General features: G+C 37.1%; 2 protein-coding genes across 2 annotated transcripts in view; one reads left to right on the top strand and one right to left on the bottom strand.

Moving 5' to 3' along the window:
* The window catches only part of ZUFSP (zinc finger with UFM1 specific peptidase domain), a 73,851-nt gene that overhangs the window by 19,102 nt on the left and 31,827 nt on the right, over positions 1–22,922 (bottom strand). The window contains exon 12 of the transcript XR_002345203.1: positions 2,262–2,331. The gene's annotated coding sequence lies outside the window, so the exon portion shown is untranslated. The remainder of the gene's footprint in view (positions 1–2,261; positions 2,332–22,922) is intronic.
* RSPH4A (radial spoke head 4 homolog A) overlaps positions 1–22,922 on the top strand; it is a 40,493-nt gene that overhangs the window by 10,263 nt on the left and 7,308 nt on the right. Inside the window, exons 2-4 of the mRNA XM_021089223.1 lie at positions 9,457–10,306; positions 15,064–15,298; positions 22,164–22,901. Of these exons, the coding sequence (XP_020944882.1) occupies positions 9,585–10,306; positions 15,064–15,298; positions 22,164–22,901 (1,695 nt within the window). The 5' untranslated portion in view covers positions 9,457–9,584. The remainder of the gene's footprint in view (positions 1–9,456; positions 10,307–15,063; positions 15,299–22,163; positions 22,902–22,922) is intronic.

Genomic DNA, 22,922 nt, shown 5'->3' with positions numbered 1-22,922 from the left:
ATGCTTGGTAAAAATTACAAGCAGGGAGTTCCTTTTGTGGTGTAGCAGAAATGAATCTGACTAGTATCCATGAGGATGTGGGTTTGATCCCTGCCCCACTCAATGGGTCAGGGATCTGGCATTGCCGTAAGCTGTGGTGTAGGCTGGCAGCTGTAGCTCCGATTTGACCCCTAGCCTGGAACTTCCATATGCCTCAGTTGTGGCCCTATAGAGAGAGGGAGAGAAAAAAAAAAATACAACCAGAATTTATAAATCCAGCCCCAAAATGTTAATTGAGTTTACAATTAGCCAAATAGTAAGATAAGGGAGCACAGAGCTCTATTTTTACCTTCCAGGCCTTTGCAAAAGCCCAGTGACAATTTTTTCCACTGGATATGTATAGAGGAAGAGTAGCAATGTTGATTGCATGAGGAAGTGAACAGTCACTCTGTAGAACAAAATGTTGCTGCCACCACCTATTTAGAGATGAACATTTCTTTTACTTGGTCCTCTTTGGTAATTTTATCTTGTGGTCAATGGGAAACATTTTGTCAAATTTCATATTACCAAGTAATTTATTTGAAAAGTTTGAGTATCTCATCCCTCACACTAATCTCTGTCTTTGTAGTCTATAGATGATTTGGGCAACATCAAACATCAATTTAGGAAAAATAAAAAGAGCACTACAGCTGTGTTGTGTGGAGACCCACTGAACTTTATAGTCAGAAAGAACACGTTTTAAATTCCAGATGCAAATTTTCCAGCTATATAACCTGGGCAAATTACTTTAATACTCTGAGACAGAGTTGGGGACCCTAATTCTTACTGTTTTGGGTTTCAATAGGGGTCCAATAAAGTATTCTATATCGACAACATAGCACATATCTGTTTTCAAAAGTGTTTATTACTCACTGTGAAATATAGTTCTGTAGAAGACTGAACATAAAATTAACTAAGTCACAAATGAATTGCATTCATTCCCTTCAAGCTAAGATAGGAGAGCTGGCCATCCAAGAGAATTAGACTGCTAATCTGTAAAGTTATTATCTCAGTTTAAATCAGGGCACTGGGTTATATTTTATTTGTATGAACCTTCTATACAGGAATTTCTATACAGGAATTGGGCAGATCCAGGCTTTGTGATACCTGAAGTTTATATAATTTGGAGGGGGCCTCTTAAGAAAAAATGCAAATTTATGGATTTGAAATTAAGCATAGGGCATGGCAAGGTGCCCTGATGCTTAAGTCTCATTAGCTTCATGGTAAATTTGGCTCTGTTATAGAAGGTGAAGAAAGGATCTAGAGAAAAGGACTGAATGTGGGGATAGGTCTGTGGTCAAGACTGTGGCTCCAGATTAAAGTTAACAGTTGAAAGAGCAGTAGGACTTTTTAGAGAAAAGTTTATCATCATATAAAAACCAATACTTTTTGAAGTGTTATAGATAATATAGATTTGTGAGAGATAAAGAAAAGTATATTTTCTGCACGAAAAATACTGGCAATTCATAGGAGAGAAGGAAAATACTTTCAGGTGTGTTACCCTTAATATATACAAGATGTGCTCAAGTGAAAAAAAAAGGGTTTGTTGGTCTTCCATGGGTACCCAGACATATAATGAATAGGAAAAACTGTAAAAACTTGTATATTTCTTTTTTCTTTTGGCTTGCTCTTTCTTCCTTCCTTCCTTTCTTTCCTCCCTCTTGTTCTTCTTATCTTACTTCTTTTCTTTTTAACTTTGTGAGATGCAAAGAGGTTGGAGCAAGTTTAAAAGACCGTTGTGCCGCTTTTCACTTAAAAAATGGAGAACTACTGACAATGAAGGCCGAGTCTGCCTTTCCCATCTGCCTGACTGGCTGGCAGGGAAGGAAAAGAACTTGCATGTTGGTGAAGGAGGATGCCAGGTGGGACAACAGTGAAATCTAGAGTAAAAAGCAAGCTACTAAGTCCAAGGTGTCCTAAGGGGTATAAAATGAGGTTTAATCAGAGTGCCATATATTTGTTGTTGTTGTTGTTGTTGGTGTTGTTCAAATGATTTTAATTACTGGAAATCACAATTCTTAATATGCAAATAAAAAGGTGTAAAGCTCGAGGAAAAAAACAACGAAGTGATGTATTCCGTTAAAACTGATCAGAATACACACACATTCTTACACTCCTCCCCTCTTGGGGCATGTCTGGGAAATAATTATTTCTAATAAATTTATAATAAATATTTCTAACAATATTTTTATGAGATATATACACTAAAATGTTTTTAAAATAAAAATAATTATATGACTTACCAGAATTTGGATAAGAAGCAGTAAAGATCTCACTATCTTGGACTTAAGTCTTCTAGCACACTTAGAAAATCTGGGCCAAAAAAAGTAGGTATGAAAAGTTAGAGCTTTTAAAGTGTAACAATTAAAAACAAAAACAAAAAAGAATAAAAACAGCAACAAAAAAGAAAGTAAATAAATAATAAATAAAAATAAAACAAAAAAAGTGTGACACTGATCATCAACTGCCTTTGTTTTGATCTGTTCTGCATTGTTCAGTGATATGCTACCAAAGCATAATAATACTCTAGAAAAAGTGAGAAAATTTCTTTACTATTCACTGCATAACACAGCAGCAAATGAGGAATAAAAACAGGATAGTTTGGACTCTTACTTGCCAATAAAGGTGTTTTAAAGCCTGATATTCTATCTCAACAGATACAGAAAAAGCATTTGACAAAATCTAACATCTTTTCATGATAAAAACTCTTACCAAAGTGTGTATACAGGTAACATATCTTAACATAATAAAAGCCGTTTGCAACAAACCCACAGCCAATATAATACTCAACGGAGAAAAGCTGAAAACCTTTCCACTAAAATCTGGAATACGACAAAGATGGTCACTCTCACCACTTTTATCCAACGTTGTATTGGAAGTCCTTGCCACAGCAATAAGAAAAACAAAAGAAATAAAAGGTATCCAAATTGGAAGAGAAGAGGTAAAATTGTCACTATATGCAGATGACATGATACTGCATATAGAAAACCTTAAAGACTCCACACAAAACCAAATTGAACTGATCAACAAATTCAGCATAGTAGCAGGATACAAGATTAACATTCAGAAATTTTTGTTGCATTTCTATATACTATCAATGAAATATTAGAGAAGAATATAAAAGTACAATACACTTTAAAAATCACACCCCCGAAAAATTAAATACCTAGGAATAAACCTGACCAAGGAGGTAAAAGACTTATATGCTGAGTACTATAAAACATTAATCAAGGAAATTAAAGATGATTCAAAGAAATGGAAAGATATTCCATGCTCCTGGATTGGAAGAATTAATATTGTTAAAATGGCTATACTACCCAAAGCAATCTACAGATTTAATTCAATCCCTATTAAATTACCCATGACATTTTTCACAGAACTAGAACAAATAATACAAAAATTTTTATGGATCCATAAAAGACCCAGAAATGCCAAAGCAATCCTGAGGAAAAAAAAAAAAAAAATGAAGCAGGAGGCATAACTCTCCCAGACTTCAGACAATATTACAAAGCTAGAGTAGTTAGGACAGTGCGGTACTGGTACAAAAACAGCCATAGGGACCAATGAAACAGATTAGAGAGCCCAGAAATAAACCTAGACACCTTTGGTCAATTAATCTTTGACAAAGGAGGCAAGAATATAAAATGGAAAAAGATGGTCTCTTCAACAAGTGGTGCTAGGAAAACTGGACAGCTGCGTGTAAATCAATGAAACCAGGCACACTCTCACACCATGCACAAAAATAAACTCAAAATGCTTAAAGCCTTAAACATAAGAAAAGATACCATAAAACTCCTAGAAAGAGAACATAGGCAAAACATTCTCTGATATCAACCATACAATGTTTTCTTAGGTTAATTGCCCAAGACATTAGAAATAAAAACAAAAATAAACCAATGAGACCTAGTTAAACTTAGAAGCTTTTGCACAGAAAAGGAAACCATTTAAAAAATGATTAATACAACCTATGGAATGGGTGAAAATAGTTGCAAATGATGCAATCAAAATTTTAAATGTGTATAACTGCTGACCCAGAAATTTCACATCTATAAATTTAATCACATATATAAATACATATATATACATATTATATACTTTATGAACTAAACAAACAAAATTTTTAAAAGATGTTTAGTGGCACACTTTTTTAAAAATTAAAAATTGAAAAACTGGTGTTCCCGTCATGGTGCGGTGGTTAACGAATCCCACTAGGAACCATGAGGTTGCAGGTTCGGTCCCTGCCCTTGCTCAGTGGGTTAACGATCCGAAGTTGCCATGAGCTGTGGTGTAGGTTGCAGACGCGGCTCAGATCCCGCGTTGCTGTGGCTCTGGTGTAGGCTGGCAGCAACAGCTCCAATTCGACCCCTAGCATGGGAACCTCCATATGCCGCAGGAATGGCCCAAATAGCAAAAAGACAAAAAAAAAAAAAAAAAAAAAAAAAAGATAATCTACATAGAACAAAATAATACTGAAACCCTAAAACTACAAGGATAAGTGGAGACATATATGGTGAAAATATCTGAAAAGAAAGAACAAGTGGAAATACTCACATCACAGAAAATGACATTCAAAGAAAAAAAATTTGAAAAACTAAGCCTCCATCAATAGCCATTAGGATTAAATGAATTACAGAATGTATTTAATATCAAATATATTTTACTTGTTAAATACATATATATACATGTATACACACACACACACATCTATACAAAATGTAGGATGGTGTTGAATAATTATTATATATAAAAACAGTTGTAGAATAGTCTCTAACATTATCCCATTTATTTATTTAAAATATATTCATAAATATACATATTCCCTTCCAGCTTAATGAAAAAAAATATGCTAGACAGGGGGAAAATAGTTTTTCTAAGCTGAATAAGTTTGTGTATTTTTTTATCAGTTGACTTAGAAATGTGTACAATTATAACATTCTTATTTGATTACTGGATTCTAAATTGTATGTGCATGAATTTTTTCACATTATACCTGGGCTGTTCAAATGTTTATTATGAGAACATTATTTCTGTTATAGAACTACTTTTAAGTACCCTGAATAATCAAATTGTATCCTATTTTAAAAAACTACTTGCGAAAGTTGCCTCTCTGGAACAGTGTGTTAAGAATCTAACTGCAGTGGTTCAGGTTGCTGTGGAAGCATGGGTGCAATCCCCAACCTAGTGCAGTGTGTTAAAGGATCCAGCATTGCCACAGTTGTGGCTTAGGTTGCAGCTGCTGCTTGGATTTAATCCCTCGCCCAGGAACTTCCACATGATGTAGGTACAGCAAAAAACCCCGCAACAAACAAACAAACAAACAAACAAAAAACCCCACCTACTTGTACTAGATCTGTAAAGAAAAGTGAAAATATTTTAGAGAATCTTTCCAAATACTAAATTCCAAACAAGATTAAGATTTAAATGTATTAATAATAATAACAGTAACCATAACAAATACCAGTTATTTGTCTACATGTTTTCTTGAAATTCTTACTTAGCCCTTTATAGATGTTAGTCCCACAGTTTTATGGACAAGCCCCTTTGCAAAAAAAGAAAGAAAGAGAAAGAAAGAAAGATCAATCTTGGGACAGAAAACCAAAGATGGCAGTGGAGATACAACCAAAATCACCAGATTTGTGCCAGAAAATTAAACAGAAAGCTAGACAACTCTCTGAGTTCATTGGGCTAAAAGCCTTTTTCAGATAATAGATTTAATTCATCCTGTTTTTACATAAATACTCAATAGACTTTTATCCTGTGAACAAACACAAATGCCTCTACCACTCTTCATCCTGAGAAGTGCTAGAATTATCTAAAATGACCATAATGACATGGTAGAGAAAGGTACTGAGCAGGATGAAAAAGCATATCTTTGGCTATTGCCTAGGCAGTGGCACCCATGGCTCTGATTTGGGTTTATGGCCCATTCTGAAGGCTTCTTGGCTTGGCATGGAGAACATTCCATGAAGATGAGTGTGTCCAGGAGATCTGGCGAAGATGACATGAAAATGAATGTTGAAGGGGATGGGAAAGCCACAGGGACTCTTGTTCCTATGGAAACAGCCATTGAGGCCTTAGATATTGAGCACAGCATAGGTAATCAAGTGAATCAGAGATTACCATACAGCTGTACATGTATCAACTTAATGGGTAGGAAGTGGCTCAGAATTAGAATGTGGCCAGAGATGGACAACTGTGTGAACTAGAAGGCTTTTTAAAAAAAATCTATTTTGTTGGAGTGTGGTTGGTTTGCAGTGTTGTGTTAATTTCTTCTGTACAGTGAGGTGATTTTGTTATACATACATATTTTTAAAAATCATGTCTTTAATATGAAAAAGGTTCATGACTATAACTATTATGTAAACTATATTTCCTATATTAGCAAAAACTATTTCAGGTGGTTATTCATTATAAAAATGTGAAGTGGTTCTCAACTGAAAGTTTGAGGGCCAGGAGCCTATGTACATAAGGAGCTCCCCCAAAATAACTTGGTATCAAGTTGTATATTGATTGTCTGGAAAGGTGTTTCAGGGTAACTTGGTAACTACAAAAGACTCCCTTCAAGAGTTAAAAGGTTATCTTGCCCTAATTTGGGATAAGAATTTGTAACTCATGAGCATTTCTTCAATCACAGAGTAAGATATATTACCACCAGAGAATAACAGGTTCATTTCTAAAGTCTGAGATAATGTGCAGTCTGACTTAGTGAATGTGACAGACATAAAATGTCAGAGGTTATTGAGATGCAATATTAGTCCTTTTTGTCTTTTTGTACTCTTCTAGTTTTTTTATTCTGCAATGAAATTGGTCATATGACAGTAAAAATAGGAAAGCAAAGAGATTATGAGATTTATTTTATACCAAGAAAAGATGAATTGATTAAAAATCTGTTCATTTTTTCCCTTATTGATACTAATACTCAATAACATGGACAAAGACTAATAGTATTGAACTAAGCTCAAATAGGGGTGTTGGCTTCCTATATTCAGCAATGGTTTGGTATGTACAGTTGCCATATTAGTTACAATTATGAAAGATAAATAGAGCCAACTATATGTTATCTACAAGAAACCCACTTTAAATATAAAGATAGATATTATAAAGTAAGTGGATGGGCAAAAATACACCATGCTAACACTCATTAAAAGAATATAGGAGAAGCTATATTAATTTCAGACCAAGGTGATTTCAGAACAAGGAAAGCTATCAGAGACAAAGAAGTACGTTACTTAATGATAATGGATCAGTTCTCCAAGAAGACATAACAATCCTTAATAGCTACACATCTAAAAACAGAAAGTCAAAATACATGAGGCAAAAACTGATAGAGCCTCAGGGATAAATAAATGAATTCACTATTGTAGTTGGAGACTTCAACATGTCTCTAACAGAATGGACAGATCCAGCAAGGAGAAAATCAGTAAGTACATAGTTGAATTCAATAACACTATCAGTAACTGGCCAAAATTGACATCCACAGACCATTTCATCCAACAATAGCAGAATACACATTCTGCTTAAGCTCATATGGAACATTCACCAGGACAGATCACATTCTGGGCCATAACAGCACATAAAAATTACAGGATATAAGAAAACAAACATTAAAATCATACAATGTAGTCTCTCAGACCACAGTGGAATTAAACTACAAGTCAAGAACAGAAAAAATAGCTGGAAAATTTCAAAATATTTTGAAATAAATGAAAATAAAATGCTACTTATTAAAATTTGTGGAATGCGGCAAAGATTTGTACTTAGAGGAAAATTGATACAATTGAATACATATATCAGGAAAGAAGGAAGATCTAAAATTAATCATTTAAATTTCCACTGTGGGACACTACAGAAAGAACAGCAAATTAAATCCAAACTAAGCAAAAGAAGAGAAATAATATAAAATAGATAATAAGAAAAATAATATAAATTAGAGTGGGAATTAAAGAAATTGAAAAAAGAAAACTGGAGTTCCCATTGTGGCTCAGGAGTTCTCATCGTGGCTTGGCAAAAATGAATCTGACTTGTATCCTTGAGGACACAGGTTCGACCCCTGGCCTCGCTCAGTGGATTAAGGAGCTGGCATTGCCATAAGCTGTGGTGTAGGTCGCAGACACAGCTCAGATCCTGCATGGCTGTGACTGTGGTGTAAGGCCAGCAGCTACAGCTCCAATTCAACCCCTATCCCGGGAACCTCCATATGCTGCAGGTGCAGCCCTAAAAAAAGACGAGAAAAAAGAAAAAGAAAAAGAAAACAAAATCAACATAACTAAATGCTGGTTCTAACAAAAGTTCAATCAATCAATCAATAAGCCTCTCTAGCCAGGTTAGGAAAAAGGAAAAAAAAAAAAAAAAAGAAGATGCAATTACTAAATTGAACATTAAAGATGTAACATCACTAAAGATTCCATTAAAACGATAATAAAAGATAATATGACCTAGTCTATGCTTATAAGCTTGATTATCTAGATAAAATGGACCAATTCCTTAAAAAACAGTCTGCCAAAGCGCGCGCGCGCGCACACACACACACACACACACACACAGATATTAGCATATATATGCGAATCAATAATTAATCTTCAAAAACAGGCCCAGATGGGTTCACAGGTGAACTCTACCAAATATTTAAGGAAGAAATTATACCAATTCTCTACAATCCCTTCTTCTAGAAAACAGAAGCTGGTAAAATACTTCCTAATTTATTCTATGAAGCCAGAATTACTCTAGTAACAAAAGCAGAGACAAAGAAACCTATACAAAGAAAACTATAGACAAATATCCCTCATGAATATAGATGAAAAAATTCTCAAGAAACTATTAGTAAATATCCATTCAGTATTATAAATTGTATTATAAATACTTCAATAAAATAAGAGAGAAAAAAATGAAGCTGGCAAGTTAAGTTGGCTAAGAGCTTTGGTCATTATGCTACAAACAATGAGAAGCAAATTTAAGATTACAAGAGTAAACATCTAGATAGAGACTTAGGGTGAAAATAAAGCAGGAATAATAATGGACATCTAATGTTCCTTTCAGATGTTCCTCTCACCTTAAGAGCAGAGATAAACGCTAAGTCTGTTTCTTGTCATTCCTTTCTTCTGTGCGCACACACACACACACACACACACACACACACACACACACACACACACAAGCTCTGTAAATGTATTGTCCTCCCACAACTGCAGGAATCATTCTCACCACACAGCTTAAATCAAACTATTAGACCCTGAAAATCCTCTCATGGGGTGGAGGTGGAGGCTCCTTGTCTGAGTCTGACCAGTTCTCAGGTTTCCAAACATGACTGACGGACTGCAGATTGGATTGGCTGATCTAGTTAGAGGAGCAGAGGCTCTACCAAATCACACAGCTAGGATTTTCATCTTTCTTGGTTTCCTCCCCAGAGTCCTAGCAACAAGTCTGTGTTGTTTCTCTTAGGGGGAGCCCTGCCTGGGGTTGCTATGGAGACAGGACGCTGTGAGACTTGGAGAGCAGCTAGGAACTAGGAAATCATCTAACAGACCTAAACAAAGCCACAGCCCTGTGTTGTCTCCTTTCATATCTGCATGCCCCCTTCATCCAGAACTTTTTTCCTCTTGATTTCTCCCATGGAAGACTCAACCCCCTTGAAGCAAGAAAAAGAAAACCGAGAACTTAGGGAAGAAGGGCAACTGTGGGAAGAAATGCTAACAACTTTGTCCCAAGATCCTGAGCCTGGGTTATCTGAGACCCCAAAGTTGGAGCAGGGGATGGAAACTAGATTCCAGCCCAGGAGTAGCCCTTCTGGGAGCCCCCAGTCTGGAGCCAGAACGCCTATGGATGACCTTGCAGGACCACGTGCATCATCTCCACCCTCCTCATCTCAGGAGCCCTCTGCCATTCCTTCTCTCTCGGCTCTGGCCAGGCAGGACCTAATGGCAACATGGCAGTCAGACAAGACCACTAGTGTGACTTCTGAATATGGGACACCTCACATTGACCATTTGGAACAATCATCTGATAAAGAAAAATCAATTTCTTATCAAACAAGTCATTCAGAGGGAAACACCTTTCAACAATCTCAGCAAACCAAATGTCACCTGTATGGATGGAGGGATGTGAGCTATAACAACTCTAATCAGAAAGAGCTGAGATTTGACATTTTTCAGGAAGAAGACTCAAACAGTATCCATGATCTGGACCAGCCTGAGTCTGGGGCTTCTGAAGTGGCCCCTAGCATGCTTGAGATTGCCATTCAGAATGCCAAGGCTTACCTACTAAAGACCAGCAGCAAGTCAGGCCTAAATCTGTAAGTCTTAGGGAAAATGGGGGCAGGGGAGAGGGGAGAGAGAAAGAGGGAGGAAATTTTGGCAAGGGAAAGGGGATATGAGTATCTCTGTGTGAGGATGTTTTTCTGAGGGTGAATGGAAATACATCTGAAAAGTCTATATTAGATAGAGAGTGACTTATTAACTGTTTGTATCACAGGACTCAAAATAAGTCACTGGTGGGGACTTTTCCAGCTTCTTTAAAATCTCTTGGTACACCAGAGTTCCCATTGTGGCTCAGTGGAAACGAATATGACTAGTATCCATGAGGACACAGGTTCGATCCCTGGCGTCACTCAATGGGTTAAGGATCCAGCATTGCCATGAGCTGTGGTGTAGGTCACAGATGCAGCTTGGATTCCCTGTTGCTGTGGCTGTGGTGCAGGCCAGCAGCTGCAGCTCTGATTCGACCCCTAGCCTGGGAACCTCCATAAGCTGCAAGTGCAGCCCCCCACCCCCACCACCAAACAAACAAACAAACCTCTTGGTACACAGAAATAAAATCTAGGAATTATGGAATCAGGTTTGAAAGAAATCATAAAGACAGTGAAGTCCAAGCATCTCTCCAAGATGCTTATTAAAAATGACTGCCTATGAAAAATCTAAGCATTCTTGTGCTTGTATGGCATGGTTTGAATCCCCACCCAGGCCAGCATTGGAGTGATAAATTACCCAGCTTAACCTGGAACTGTCCTGATTGAACATGGCAAGTTCCATATCCTGAGAAACCTCAGTCCTAGGCAAACCAGCAGAACTGGTCACTAAGTAGGCCACCCATCACATCTCTCTTTTTTTTTTTTGGTCTTTTTGCTATTTCTTTGGGCCGCTCCCGTGGCATATGGAGGTTCCCAGGCTAGGGGTCAAATCAGAGCTGTAGCCGCCAGTCTACACCAGAGCCACAGCAACGCAGGATCCGAGCCGCATCTGCGACCTACACCACAGCTCATGGCAATGCCGGATCCTTAACCCACTGAGCAAAGGCAGGGATCGAACCCGCAACCTCATGGTTCCTAGTCGGATTCGTTAACCACTGCACCACGACTAGAACTCCCACATCTCTCTTAAAATGTGATGACCAATGGCCCAGGTATCTTCTGACCATCTCATTATAGCTAAAATTTAGATCTTAAGATTGAGCATAGATTTCTAGATTCCTGCTTTCAGTTACATAATCATATGGTTAACAAAATTTTAGGCCTAGAAGGACTTAAGAAAATATCTAATATGATCCATTTCTTTTAAATGAGGGGATTAAGTCATGGGAAAATTAATTTACTTGAGGTTTTTCTGTCTCAGAGCAGTCACTGACTGTTCCCTCTTCTTCCGTCACTGTGCTTCAGCCACACAGCTCTTCAGTTCCCATGCTACTCCCTCTGCTAGACAGGAATCTTCCCTAGGTCTTCCTAAGTCTTTGCCTGGCTAACTTCTCATCTTTTAGAAACTTCCATTGAATTCTATCATAACAGCTTATTTTTTCCTTCACAGGTATTAAGGCCATAATTACATATAGGCATATAAATAGACCTAGAATTATAGACTCATATTTAATATCTGACTCTCCCATCAGACTACAGACCCAAGTGTAGGGACTATGTGAGTTTCGTACACCACTATATACTTATAGCATGGTGCTATCAGCTACTTTTTGAATAAAGAATGTTTTTTTGTTTGTTTGTTTGTCTGTTTTTTAAGGCTGAGGTTGTGGCACATTGAAGCTCCCAGGCTAGAGGTCAAATTGGAGCTTCAGCTGAAGGCCTATGTCACAGCCACCGCAACGTGGGATCCAAGCCACCTCTGCAATCTATGCCACAGCATTTGGCAATGCATGATTCTCACTTAACCCACTGAGCAAGGCTAGGGATCGAACCCGCATGCTCAGAGAGACTATATTGGGTTCTTAGCCTGCTGAACCATACTGGGAACTCCAAGGATGAATTAATGAATGGCAGCACAGGAAAAGCAGTCCAGACCTTTTGAATCCAGTTTAGGTCTCATCATAATTTGCCAATATGCCTTCTGATTAATCAGTAAACATTAAATGAATGTCCATTAAATATATAGAATGTAGCAAATGCTTGTAGCTATTACTTGGCTTTTTAAACTATGAGGTATAATTTTAAAGTCTGAAGAAAATGAAACCAATTTATATTTAATGTGAGAAATCTCTACGAAACCCAATATTAACAACTTATAATGTTACTTATAAATTACTCTTTTAAACTATAATTTACTCAAGCTTCAGGGATGTGATTTGCTGCTCAGTAGTAGATTCTACTTGAATTACTGATATAAACTTCTTGTCACAATTCCCTGGGTTAAATAACAAGCATGAGTTTATAAACTTTGATAAAATTCTAAAAGAGCTCATTATAAATGCCTGATAGTTCACTAAAAATTTAAAACAAAACTGAATACAAAAAAATAAAACAGGAAATCTTTGTTTGCTGAATTGTTTTATAAATGACATTACTTAAATAGCCAAATTTAACTTTCAAATGTTAAGTCTCTGAAATAATAAGTGAATACCTTCCATAATATTCATTATTCTTTTCTTTTTTTGTCTTTTTGCCATTTCTAGGGCCGCTCCCACGGCATATGGAGGTTCCCAGGCTAGGGGTCTAATCAGAGCTGTAGCTGCCAGCCTACGCCACAGCCACAGCAACGCAGGATCCGAGCCGCCTCTGCAACCTACACCACAGCTCACGGCAATGCCGGATCGTTAACCCACTGAGCAAGGGCAGGGATCGAACCTGAAACCTCATGGTTCCTAGTCTGATTCATCAACCACTGCGCCACGACGGGAAATCCAACTATTATTTTCTAAGTGTTATAGAATAGTTAAAAAAACGACTCTAGAGTAGTAAAAGATGATTTTAATTCCATCTCCTTTATGCAGATCTTATTTGGCAGCCTTTAAAGCTATTTTTATGTCAATTAAAACAATATTTAACTAAAATACAAAATCCGATGTTGGTTTTCACATTGTTGAGTAAAAGTACAGAAAAGACTTACTTCTTCTCTGCCATTCATAACATTTTGTTCATTTATAAAAAAGGCAGTATTTTTGGAAAGAATAATATATTCTTTATACATAATATTTGTCAATTACTTCACATTGGTTGCCTATATAATGTACATTTCTTTATTGGGCATTCCTAAAATCCATTAGATAAATACAGGTATTAAAGAAAAAACAAAAACAAATAGCTAGAATCAATTAACAGAGAGCAGACATTTATTGAGCATCCATTTTGTTTCACTATAATAAAGGAGGAGATATATTAAAACAACAAACAAAAACCGAATTTCAGCCTTGGAAGAAATTACTGCAGTTGCTGAATGGGAAGTACGTAAGGTACACAATTACACAGCAGCCTGTCAGTGATCAGAAAGGCCCACTCTACACTGAGGAAAAAATGGTTTCAGGAATGACCTGAGTGGTGAGGTTCTGAGGAAGAAGTGGGTTTTAAATCATTTCTTGAGAGAAACGACATGTATGGGACACAACAAACAAAGGCTCTTGTTCCAACTTAGCAACTAAAACATGAGAGGGGTATTTAGTAGGTATATCTTGCTGGGACAGAAGTTCTAATTGAACTAATCATTAGAAATGAAACTGGAGAGATACAGTGCTTATCCACCAGAGAGACAATTTATGCAAGTCCCCACATTGGACAGAGGAATTTATATTTAGCCTGAGAGCAATTTGACAGGCATTTTCAGCTCTTTAATAGTAAATTCACATTGTAAATCTAGTATTTAATAAAGCACATCCTGGAGTTCCCGTTGTGGCTCAGTGGTTAATGAACCTGACTAGTATCCATGTTCTATCCCTGGCCTTGCTCAGTGGGTTAAGGATCCTGCACAGCAGTGAGCTGTGGTGTAGGTCACAGACGCAGCTCAGATCCCATGTGGCTGCAGCTGTGGTGTAGGCCGGGAGCTGCAGCTCCAATCGTACCCCCAGCCTGGGAACCTCCATATGCTGCGGCTGCAGCCCTAAAAAGACAATAAATAAATAAATAAAAATTTAAAAAAGCACATCCTAAGCACTTAGGTTTAAAATATAAGGAATTAATGACAAGTTACAGGATAATTAATGCATCAATAGAGAGGTTAAAGGTAGTTTCACTAATTCAGTTATGAAATAAAAAGCTATAGAAGTGTTTTTAATAGAAGAGAACAAAAAATATTAGAGTGTATCACATTTTAATAAAGGTTAGTGACATCTGAGGACACATTTTTTTCCATTGTGTCTGTGGGTGGGGGAGAGTTACAATATGAAATGTATTTTTTATAGGTCTAAAAACACTGAAGTACGTAATTGGATTAGGAAATGGGAAGGAAAATGATAGATTTTAAAAGAGTCAACTGGATTTAGAAATCAAACAATTTAATAAGGGGAGAGGAAGGGGGATGGTAAAAAAAGGAAAAAATAAGTTTAGTCACTTTTAAATATATAAAGATTTCAATCTGAAATGTGAAAATGTACCCAATATAGAATATATAGCTTGCTGTATTATCTTTTTCTTTAATAAGTTAAATATGCATATAATATTGAAGGCATCTCTAAATCAGTTCTAAGATAAGCTCTTCCTGGCAGTGGTAGAAGTTTTTCCACTGAAAATCTCTATAGCTTCCAGTTGTTAAAAGTTTCCTAAAAACCCACTGAAAATGCATAAAATGTCTCTTCAGATGCTTTTGACAGGGATATTATCTGTAATTTTCTCTTTTGGGGTAGATATGATCATCTTTCTGCAATGCTGACCAATGTCTTAGATAAGCGTCCTGAAAATGCTGTGGACATCATTGAAAATATCAGCCAAGATGCGAAGATGGAACACTTCAGTAAAAAATTGGATACACTCCAAAATGAGAATGAGATGCTTCCAACCTATGAAATAGCAGAGAAGCAAAAAGCTCTTTTTCTCCAGGGAAATTTAGAAGGAGCTGACCAAGAACTGGAAGATGAAATAGTAAGTCAGTCCTGTGATTTGTATAGGTTAATCTTGGGGTTTTATTTGAGATGAGTGGGGTGTAGTTTTAAATTCATACCCAGTGCCTGTTATAGCTTACTAAAACTATTTGCCACTTCATTTCCCACCACTCATCCACTCATTCCCTTGTTTAGAGTTTTTTATATTTTCATGTTGTATTTTAGTCTTTCACAGGCTTAGCTGTTAATTATATGTGAGGTTAACCTCCTTGATATCAGAGAAAATGGCTTCCTCATCCTTTATATTCTCCAAAGTGCTTGGTACAGAACTGCCTGTATAGCTGTTTCTTACTAAATATTTGCTGAATGAATTGATGTGTCACATAATTAAAAATTAGGTTTTAATCAAGTTTTCCCCTTCAATTTACTGGAGAAATAAAAAGAACTTCTAATGTCATTTGCATTCTCTTCCAAGACTACTTCTTCATATTGTGTCTTGAGAGTATGTATATTATGTTAATAGGAAGAGGAAAGAAACTATTTCTTCTAATCCCCATATATAAATTGCTGAAAATATTTACAGAGAACATTGGTGACAGAGATAAAAAGCCATCATTAGAGAACAAAATCGGCTGTATTATTGAAATGTTAGCTCCAAAGACTTCAAATTAGCATCCACTATTGTTTCCTAAATGCCTGTGTATTTGCAATTTATACTATGAGGAATTTATACTATCCATCTACTGACCTTCCATGTTCTGTTACCATCAGACTATTTAAAATCTGTCTATGTACTTGCCAGTTTGATGTTAGGCATAAGATATTTTCAGAATAGGACATAGAGTTCAGTCAGGGAAAGGTAGGAGGGTAGGGAGGCAGAGATACCCCCTTTGCACAGGAGGCATCTAGAGCCTTTGTAGGGAGACCCAAATGGACACAGTGAGATACCGAATACTCAGAAGGAACAGTTGCCAAAGACATTTTCTGACATCTGACACTGGCTGACTTTTTCTGAAAAAATATCTTATTCCAAACATTTGGTTATGTAGCCACATACAGTATTGAAAAGCCTGAGGGCAAACAGCATGTAGGACTCAGATGGCAGACACTCTTACGCACGAATTCATCAAAGAAAGCTTAGACTCCAGTATGAGAATAGGGCACTGGACCATCTATAGGCACAGCATTACAAACTAGGAATCTGCATCCTTACGAGATAAGAATACAAATAAGTTGTTTTGATCCTGGAACCTGAGCCTCTTATCCAGATTCCATCAATTTTTCCTAATAAATAGTTGTATTGGCTTTAGAGCAAGAATGAACCAAATCATTAGATGCAGATGAAAAATTCTACCTCAGAGAGTAGGAAGATGAAGGAAGAGGAAGACAGGTGCCTCTTGGAATCACTGAATTATGAGTTTTGTGGAAAACTCTGTCCCAGACTTATGTTTATAGTGTTAATATTTCTACTCATGTCTTTGACCACACCAGAATTCCTGTTCTTTGTCTTCAGCATTCATGTATTCCTTCACCCATTGATTTGCAAACACTGTGACCACCTATTGCATGTGAGGCACTGAGACATACACATGAAAAGACTTTCCTAACTTTAAGTTGGTTGTAGTTCAGTGAAATAGGTAAAAAAGATCACGGCTATTTGATTACTGCAATAATACAGATATATTGGAAAAAAACAGGGTCTTTGGATATTTTTTTTTCAATATAAATTTGAATCCTATCTCAACCACTTACTCCCTGTGTGACTAAGTGGCTAAACCTTTCCAAGCCTCAGGGATAATCACATGGCAACAACCAGAGGGGTAGAGGTAAGGATGTGGCACATTCTAGGAATTTAATGCATTGGGGCAGTTATTATTATATTGTTTTGACAAGCTATGAGACAAAATGAAGCCACAAACTCTGCTATTAGGAACTGGGCAAGGCTTTGTAATGGCAGTGATCTCTCATTTGGATCATGAAGGATAAGCAGAAGTTCACTAGGTGAAGATGATAAGGAATAAAATTCTGGGCAAGAAGTACAATAAAATGTCAGGAAAGACTATTTGGCATTTGGGAAACTGACTCAGATTTGAGGCTTTAAAGGCAGACTGCTGGGAGTTCCCATCATGGTGCAGTGGAAACAAATCCAGCTAGGAACCATGAGGTTGCAGGGTTTGATCCCTGGCCTGGTTCAGTGGGTTAAGGATCCGGTGTTGCCGTGAGCTGTGGTATAGGTCACAGACGCGGCTCCGATATGGCATTGCTGTGGCTGTGGCATAAGCCAGCAGCTATAGTTTCGATTCGACCCCTAGCCTGGGAACATCCACATGCTGTGGGTGCGGCCCTAAAAAGAAAAAAAAAAAAAAAAAAAAGGTAGACTTCATGGATAAGAAATTTCTCTCTTGCCTATGATGGGAAGTTAATAGAGGCTTTTAACAAAGCATGGTCTGACTTATGGTTTAGGAAGATAACTCTGGTGATAACATGGAGGAGAATGAAAAAAGAAAGGTTAGAACAGGGACTAGGAGGAGAGCATAGAAGCCTTCTGTAATAGAACAAGTAGTCAGGGTGGAGACTAGTGTGACAGAAATGAATGGGAAAGGAAGGGATGATGCCGACAGCTTGTTAGGTGGTAGAATCAATAGGACTCTAAATGTGTGGGTCCAGGGAGTCGGAGCAAGGATGACTGAACTTTCTTGTTCAGGAAACTGAGTGATGGTGATGTCTTTGGCGAAGTTAGGGTATATACAAAAAAGAAGAGTTTGAGAGGAATATGAATTAAATCTTCATTTGAAGTATATGTAGATTAGTCAGACTGAAAGGTCTCATAGTTGGCTAGGAATAAGGGTGTGAAACTTAGGAGAAAAGTCAGAGAGGTAGGCTTTAAAACCTACATTATCACTTGGGGTAGTGCAGGAAAAATCTTCCAAGCATAAAGTGCTGAGTGAGAAGATGACTGAAATTTTGAGGACACCAATATTTAGGCCTCATTTAAGGAAAAAGAATCTATTTAAAAGACTAGGAAATATTTACAAGGAGATCCTGCTGAATAGCATTGAGAACTATGTCTAGATACTCATGTTGCAACAGAAGAAAGGGTGGGGGAAAAACTGTAATTGTAATGTATACATGTAAGGATAACCTGACCCCCTTGCTGTACAGTGGGAAAATAAAAAAAATTAAAAAAAAAGACTAGGAAATAATAACAGAGGACACAGAAGGATCAAGAGCGACTGGTGCAATAGATAGCAAAGAGAGTCTTCAATCAGGTATCAAAGAGATGAGGATTGAAAAGTGTCATTATGCTTATTTTGACACCCAGTTTAATTTTCAATCCAAATTATAATATACATAAGAACAGATCATCTGTAAGAATAGCCAAGTGCTCATAATTTTTCAGTCTAAAGGCTGTTCTGCCAAGTTAGCCCTAGCTCAGTTAACGTTACTTTTACTTTCTCAAAAATGTTTTTCTAGAGTTCACTTGAGACTCTATTTTGATTTTCCTATATTTATTTTTTGGAATTGTTTCTGATTTCCTTATTTTAAATGCAAAAATTATTTAGCGTAAGTAGGAGCAAGCATCTAACTAAATCATGTCTTCAAATGTAGTCATGCCTGAGCACTTATTATATTCTTTTTATTAATTCTGTATATTATTCTATATAAAGGATATCATATTGATTTTTATTTATCCTATTACCATATCTATATTATATTATTTAGTAAATATCAATAATATAAAACATAAAAACATTATAAACGTATATGTAAAATTTTTAAAAAACATGTGGGTAGGCAGGTTTTGCTATATTTTATTATTGCAGGATAGTAAAGGGGCCATTTAAATTCTCTTATAAAGAGATGATGTTGGACTTCTACCGTTCATAGTGGTTATGAAATCATTTCTACTTAAAATACACACAAGAAGATAGCTAATATATTGAGTGTAAGACACAGTGCTGCAAGTTACATTTACAAGTAATGGGAGAAAACTGAAATTCAGAAATTAACAGAATATGATCTAAATCTTGAAAGAAATGTCAAAGAAGTGGTGGGAGGGAGTTCCGGTCTTGGTGCAGCAGAAATGAATCCGACTACAAACAATGAGGTTGAGGGTTTGATCCCTCTCTTCGCTCAGTAGGTTAAGGATCCGGCGTTGCCATGAGCTGTGGTGTAGGTCGCAGACACCGCTCAGATCTGGCATTGCTTTGGCTCTGATGTAGGCCGGTAGCAACAGCTCCCATTAGACCCCTAGCCTGGGAACCTCCATATGCCTTGGGTGCAGCCCTAAAAAGACGAAAGACAAAAAAAAAAAAAAAAAAAGGAAGTGGTGGGAAAAAAGTAGAGCTAATAGCAAGATGTTTAAAAAGGAAAAGAGAAGTAAGCAGTTCTGCCTTATTTTTTATTTTACTTAAAAATCTTTTCACACATCTTTTATTGAATTTTATATTTGTGGATATCACCTTTTAGAGAACTTACAGTGAACAGGATATAAAACACGATCTAACTGCCAATGGAAATTCACATGTTAAATTGTGGTAAAAGCTAGAAAATTAGAATTGATTGTAAGGTAGTCTTTTCCTTTTAACTTTAGAAAGTAAAGAACTAATTGTTGAGAAAGTGAATAAGATTCTAAAATATCACTACAGAAAGGCTTGGGGTTTTTTTTAATTGAAGGATAGTTGATTTACAATGTTATGTTAGTTTCAGGTGTAGAGCAAGGTGGTTCAGTTACATATATATATATGTATATATATATATATACACACATTTGTATATGTATTTTTCAGATCATTTTCCATGATAGTTTTATCATAAGATATTGATGTACTCCCCTGTGTTATATAGTAAATCCTTGCTACTTATCTATTTTATGTGTAATAGTTTATTTCTGTTAATCCCATATTCCTAATTTACCCCCATTTTCCCATTGGTAGCCATAAGTTTCTCTTCTGTGTCTGAGTCTGCTTTCTGTTTTTTATATCGATTCATTTGCATTATTTTTAAAATTCTACTTATAAGTGATATATATACAGTATTTGTCTTTGTGTTTGGTATGATTCTCTAGGTCAACTCATGTTGCTGCAAATAGCAATATTTCATTTTTTTTTACGGCTGAGTATTCCATTGTGTATCTGTATATGTGTATATGTATATATATACACACACCACATCTTCTTAAATTAATTGTCTGTTGATGGGGACTTGGGTTTATTTCCATGTCTTGACTAATGTAAATAGTGCTTTTATGAACATTGGGGAGCATGCATCTTTTCAAATTAGTGTTTTTGCTTCTTCAGATACACACCCAGGCATGGAATTGATGGATCATATGGTGGCACTATTTGTTTAAGGAAACTCTATACTGTTTTCAATAATGGCTGTACCCAATATATATTCATACCAACAGTGTAGGAGAGTTCTGTTTTCTCCACACCCTCTTCAGCATTTATTTGTAGATTTTTTGATGACAGCCCTTCCGACCAGGGTGAGGTGATACCTACTGAGGTTCTGATTTGCATTCTCTGATAATTAGCAATGTTGAGCATCTTTTCACGTGCCTGATGGCCGTCTGTATGCCTTAGGAGAATTGTCTGTTTAGGTCTTCTGACCATTTTTTTTTATTGAGTTTTTTTTTTTTGTTTTTTTTTTTTTTTTTTTTGTCTTTTGTGTTTTTGTTGTTGTTGTTGTTGCCATTTCTTGGGCCGCTCCCGCGGCATATGGAGGTTCCCAGGCTAGGGGTCGAATCGGAGCTGTAGCCACCAGCCTACGCCAGAGCCACAGCAATGCGGGATCCGAGCCGCGTCTGCAACCTACACCACAGCTCACGGCAACGCCGGATCGTTAACCCACTGAGCAAGGGCAGGGACCAAACCCGCAACCTCATGGTTCCTAGTCGGATTCGTTAACCACTGCGCCACGACGGGAACTCCGAGTTGTTTTTTTTTTGATATTGAATTGTATGAGTTGTTTGTATATTTTTGGAAATTAACGCCCTGTGGCAGCATCATTTGCAAATATTTTGTCCCATTTTGTAAGTTGTCTTTTTGTTTTGTTGATGATCTCCTTTGCTGCGCAAAAGCGTTCGTTTGATTAGGTCCCAGTTGTTTATTTTGCTTTTACTTCTTTTGTCTTAGGATACTGATCTAAGAAAACATCGCTACAATTGTTTCATGGTGTTGCAACTTATATTTACCTCTTTAAGACATTTTGAGTTTATTTTTGTATAAGGTGTGAGGGAATGTTCTAATTTCATTGGTTTACATGTAACTGTCCAGCTTTCTCAATACCACTTGCTAAAGAGACTGTCTTTTCTCTGCTGTATATTCTTGCCTCCTTTGACCACAGGTGTGTAAGTTTATTTCTGGGCTCTCCATTCTGTTCCATTGATCTAAATATATCTATTTCTGTTCCATGCTGTCTTTTTTTTTTTTCTTTTCCTTTTTTTTTTTTAATGGCCTCATCTATAGTGTATGGAAGTTCCTGGGCTAGGGGTCAAATTGGAGCTGCAGCTGAAGCCTACATCACAGTCACAGCAACACTGGATCCAAGCCACATCTGCGACCCACACTGCAGCTTGTGCAACGCCAGATCCTCAACTCACTGAGTGATGCCAGGGATCCTCAGAGAGACAGTGTCAGGTTCTTAATCTGCTGAGCCACAATGGGAACTCCTACCATGCTGTTTTGATTGCTGCAGCTTTGTAGTATTATCTGAAGTCTGAGAGGGTTATGCCTCCAGCTTTGTTCTCTTCCTTAGGATTGCTCTGGCAATTCTGGGTCTTTTGTATTTCCATAAAATTTTAGAATTGTTCTAGTTCTATGAAAAATATCATGGGTTTTTTGATAGGGATTGCAAACAATTCTCTTATGGATAAAATATTAACCAAGCACTTGTATTCCCAGGCAGAACACTCTCTTCCAAATGTAATGGAGTCAGCTTTTTATTTTGAACAAGCTGGAGTTGGTTTGGGCACGGATGAGACTTACCGCATATTTCTTGCCCTCAAGCAGCTTACTGACACCCACCCAATCCAAAAATGTCGTTTCTGGGGCAAGATCTTAGGTCTGGAAATGAACTATATTGTAGCTGAAGTGGAATTTCGTGAGGGAGAAGATGAAGAAGAGGTGGAAGAGGAAGATGCACCTGAAGAGAGGGACAATGGAGAGCATGAAGCTGATGAAGATGATGAAGATGAATTACCAAGGTCCTTTTACAAGGCCCCACAGGCTATTCCAAAAGAGGAAAGCAGAACAGGTGCCAACAAATATGCCTATTTTGTTTGCAATGAACCAGGAAGACCATGGGTGAAGTTACCAGCAGTTACACCTGCACAAATTGTTATTGCAAGAAAAATCAAGAAATTTTTCACTGGGCGACTGGATGCCCCCATCATAAGCTACCCACCCTTCCCAGGAAATGAGAGTAATTACTTACGAGCACAAATTGCCAGAATTTCAGCAGGGACTCATGTCAGCCCTCTAGGATTCTATCATTTTGGTGAAGAAGAAGAAGAGGAGGAAGAAATAGAAGGTGGGAGAGATAGCTATGAAGAAAACCCTGATTTTGAAGGCATCCAAGTGATTGATCTAGTGGAATCCCTCTCCAATTGGGTTCATCACATACAACATATACTCCCTCAGGTAGGGGCTTTGCAATTCTCA

Source organism: Sus scrofa, chromosome 1, assembly GCF_000003025.6.
Source record: "Sus scrofa isolate TJ Tabasco breed Duroc chromosome 1, Sscrofa11.1, whole genome shotgun sequence".
In the NCBI taxonomy this organism is placed as follows: Eukaryota; Metazoa; Chordata; class Mammalia; order Artiodactyla; family Suidae; genus Sus; species Sus scrofa.
The sequence above is the reverse complement of the archived record's forward strand: the minus strand, read 5'-3'. Positions and strand labels throughout refer to the sequence as shown.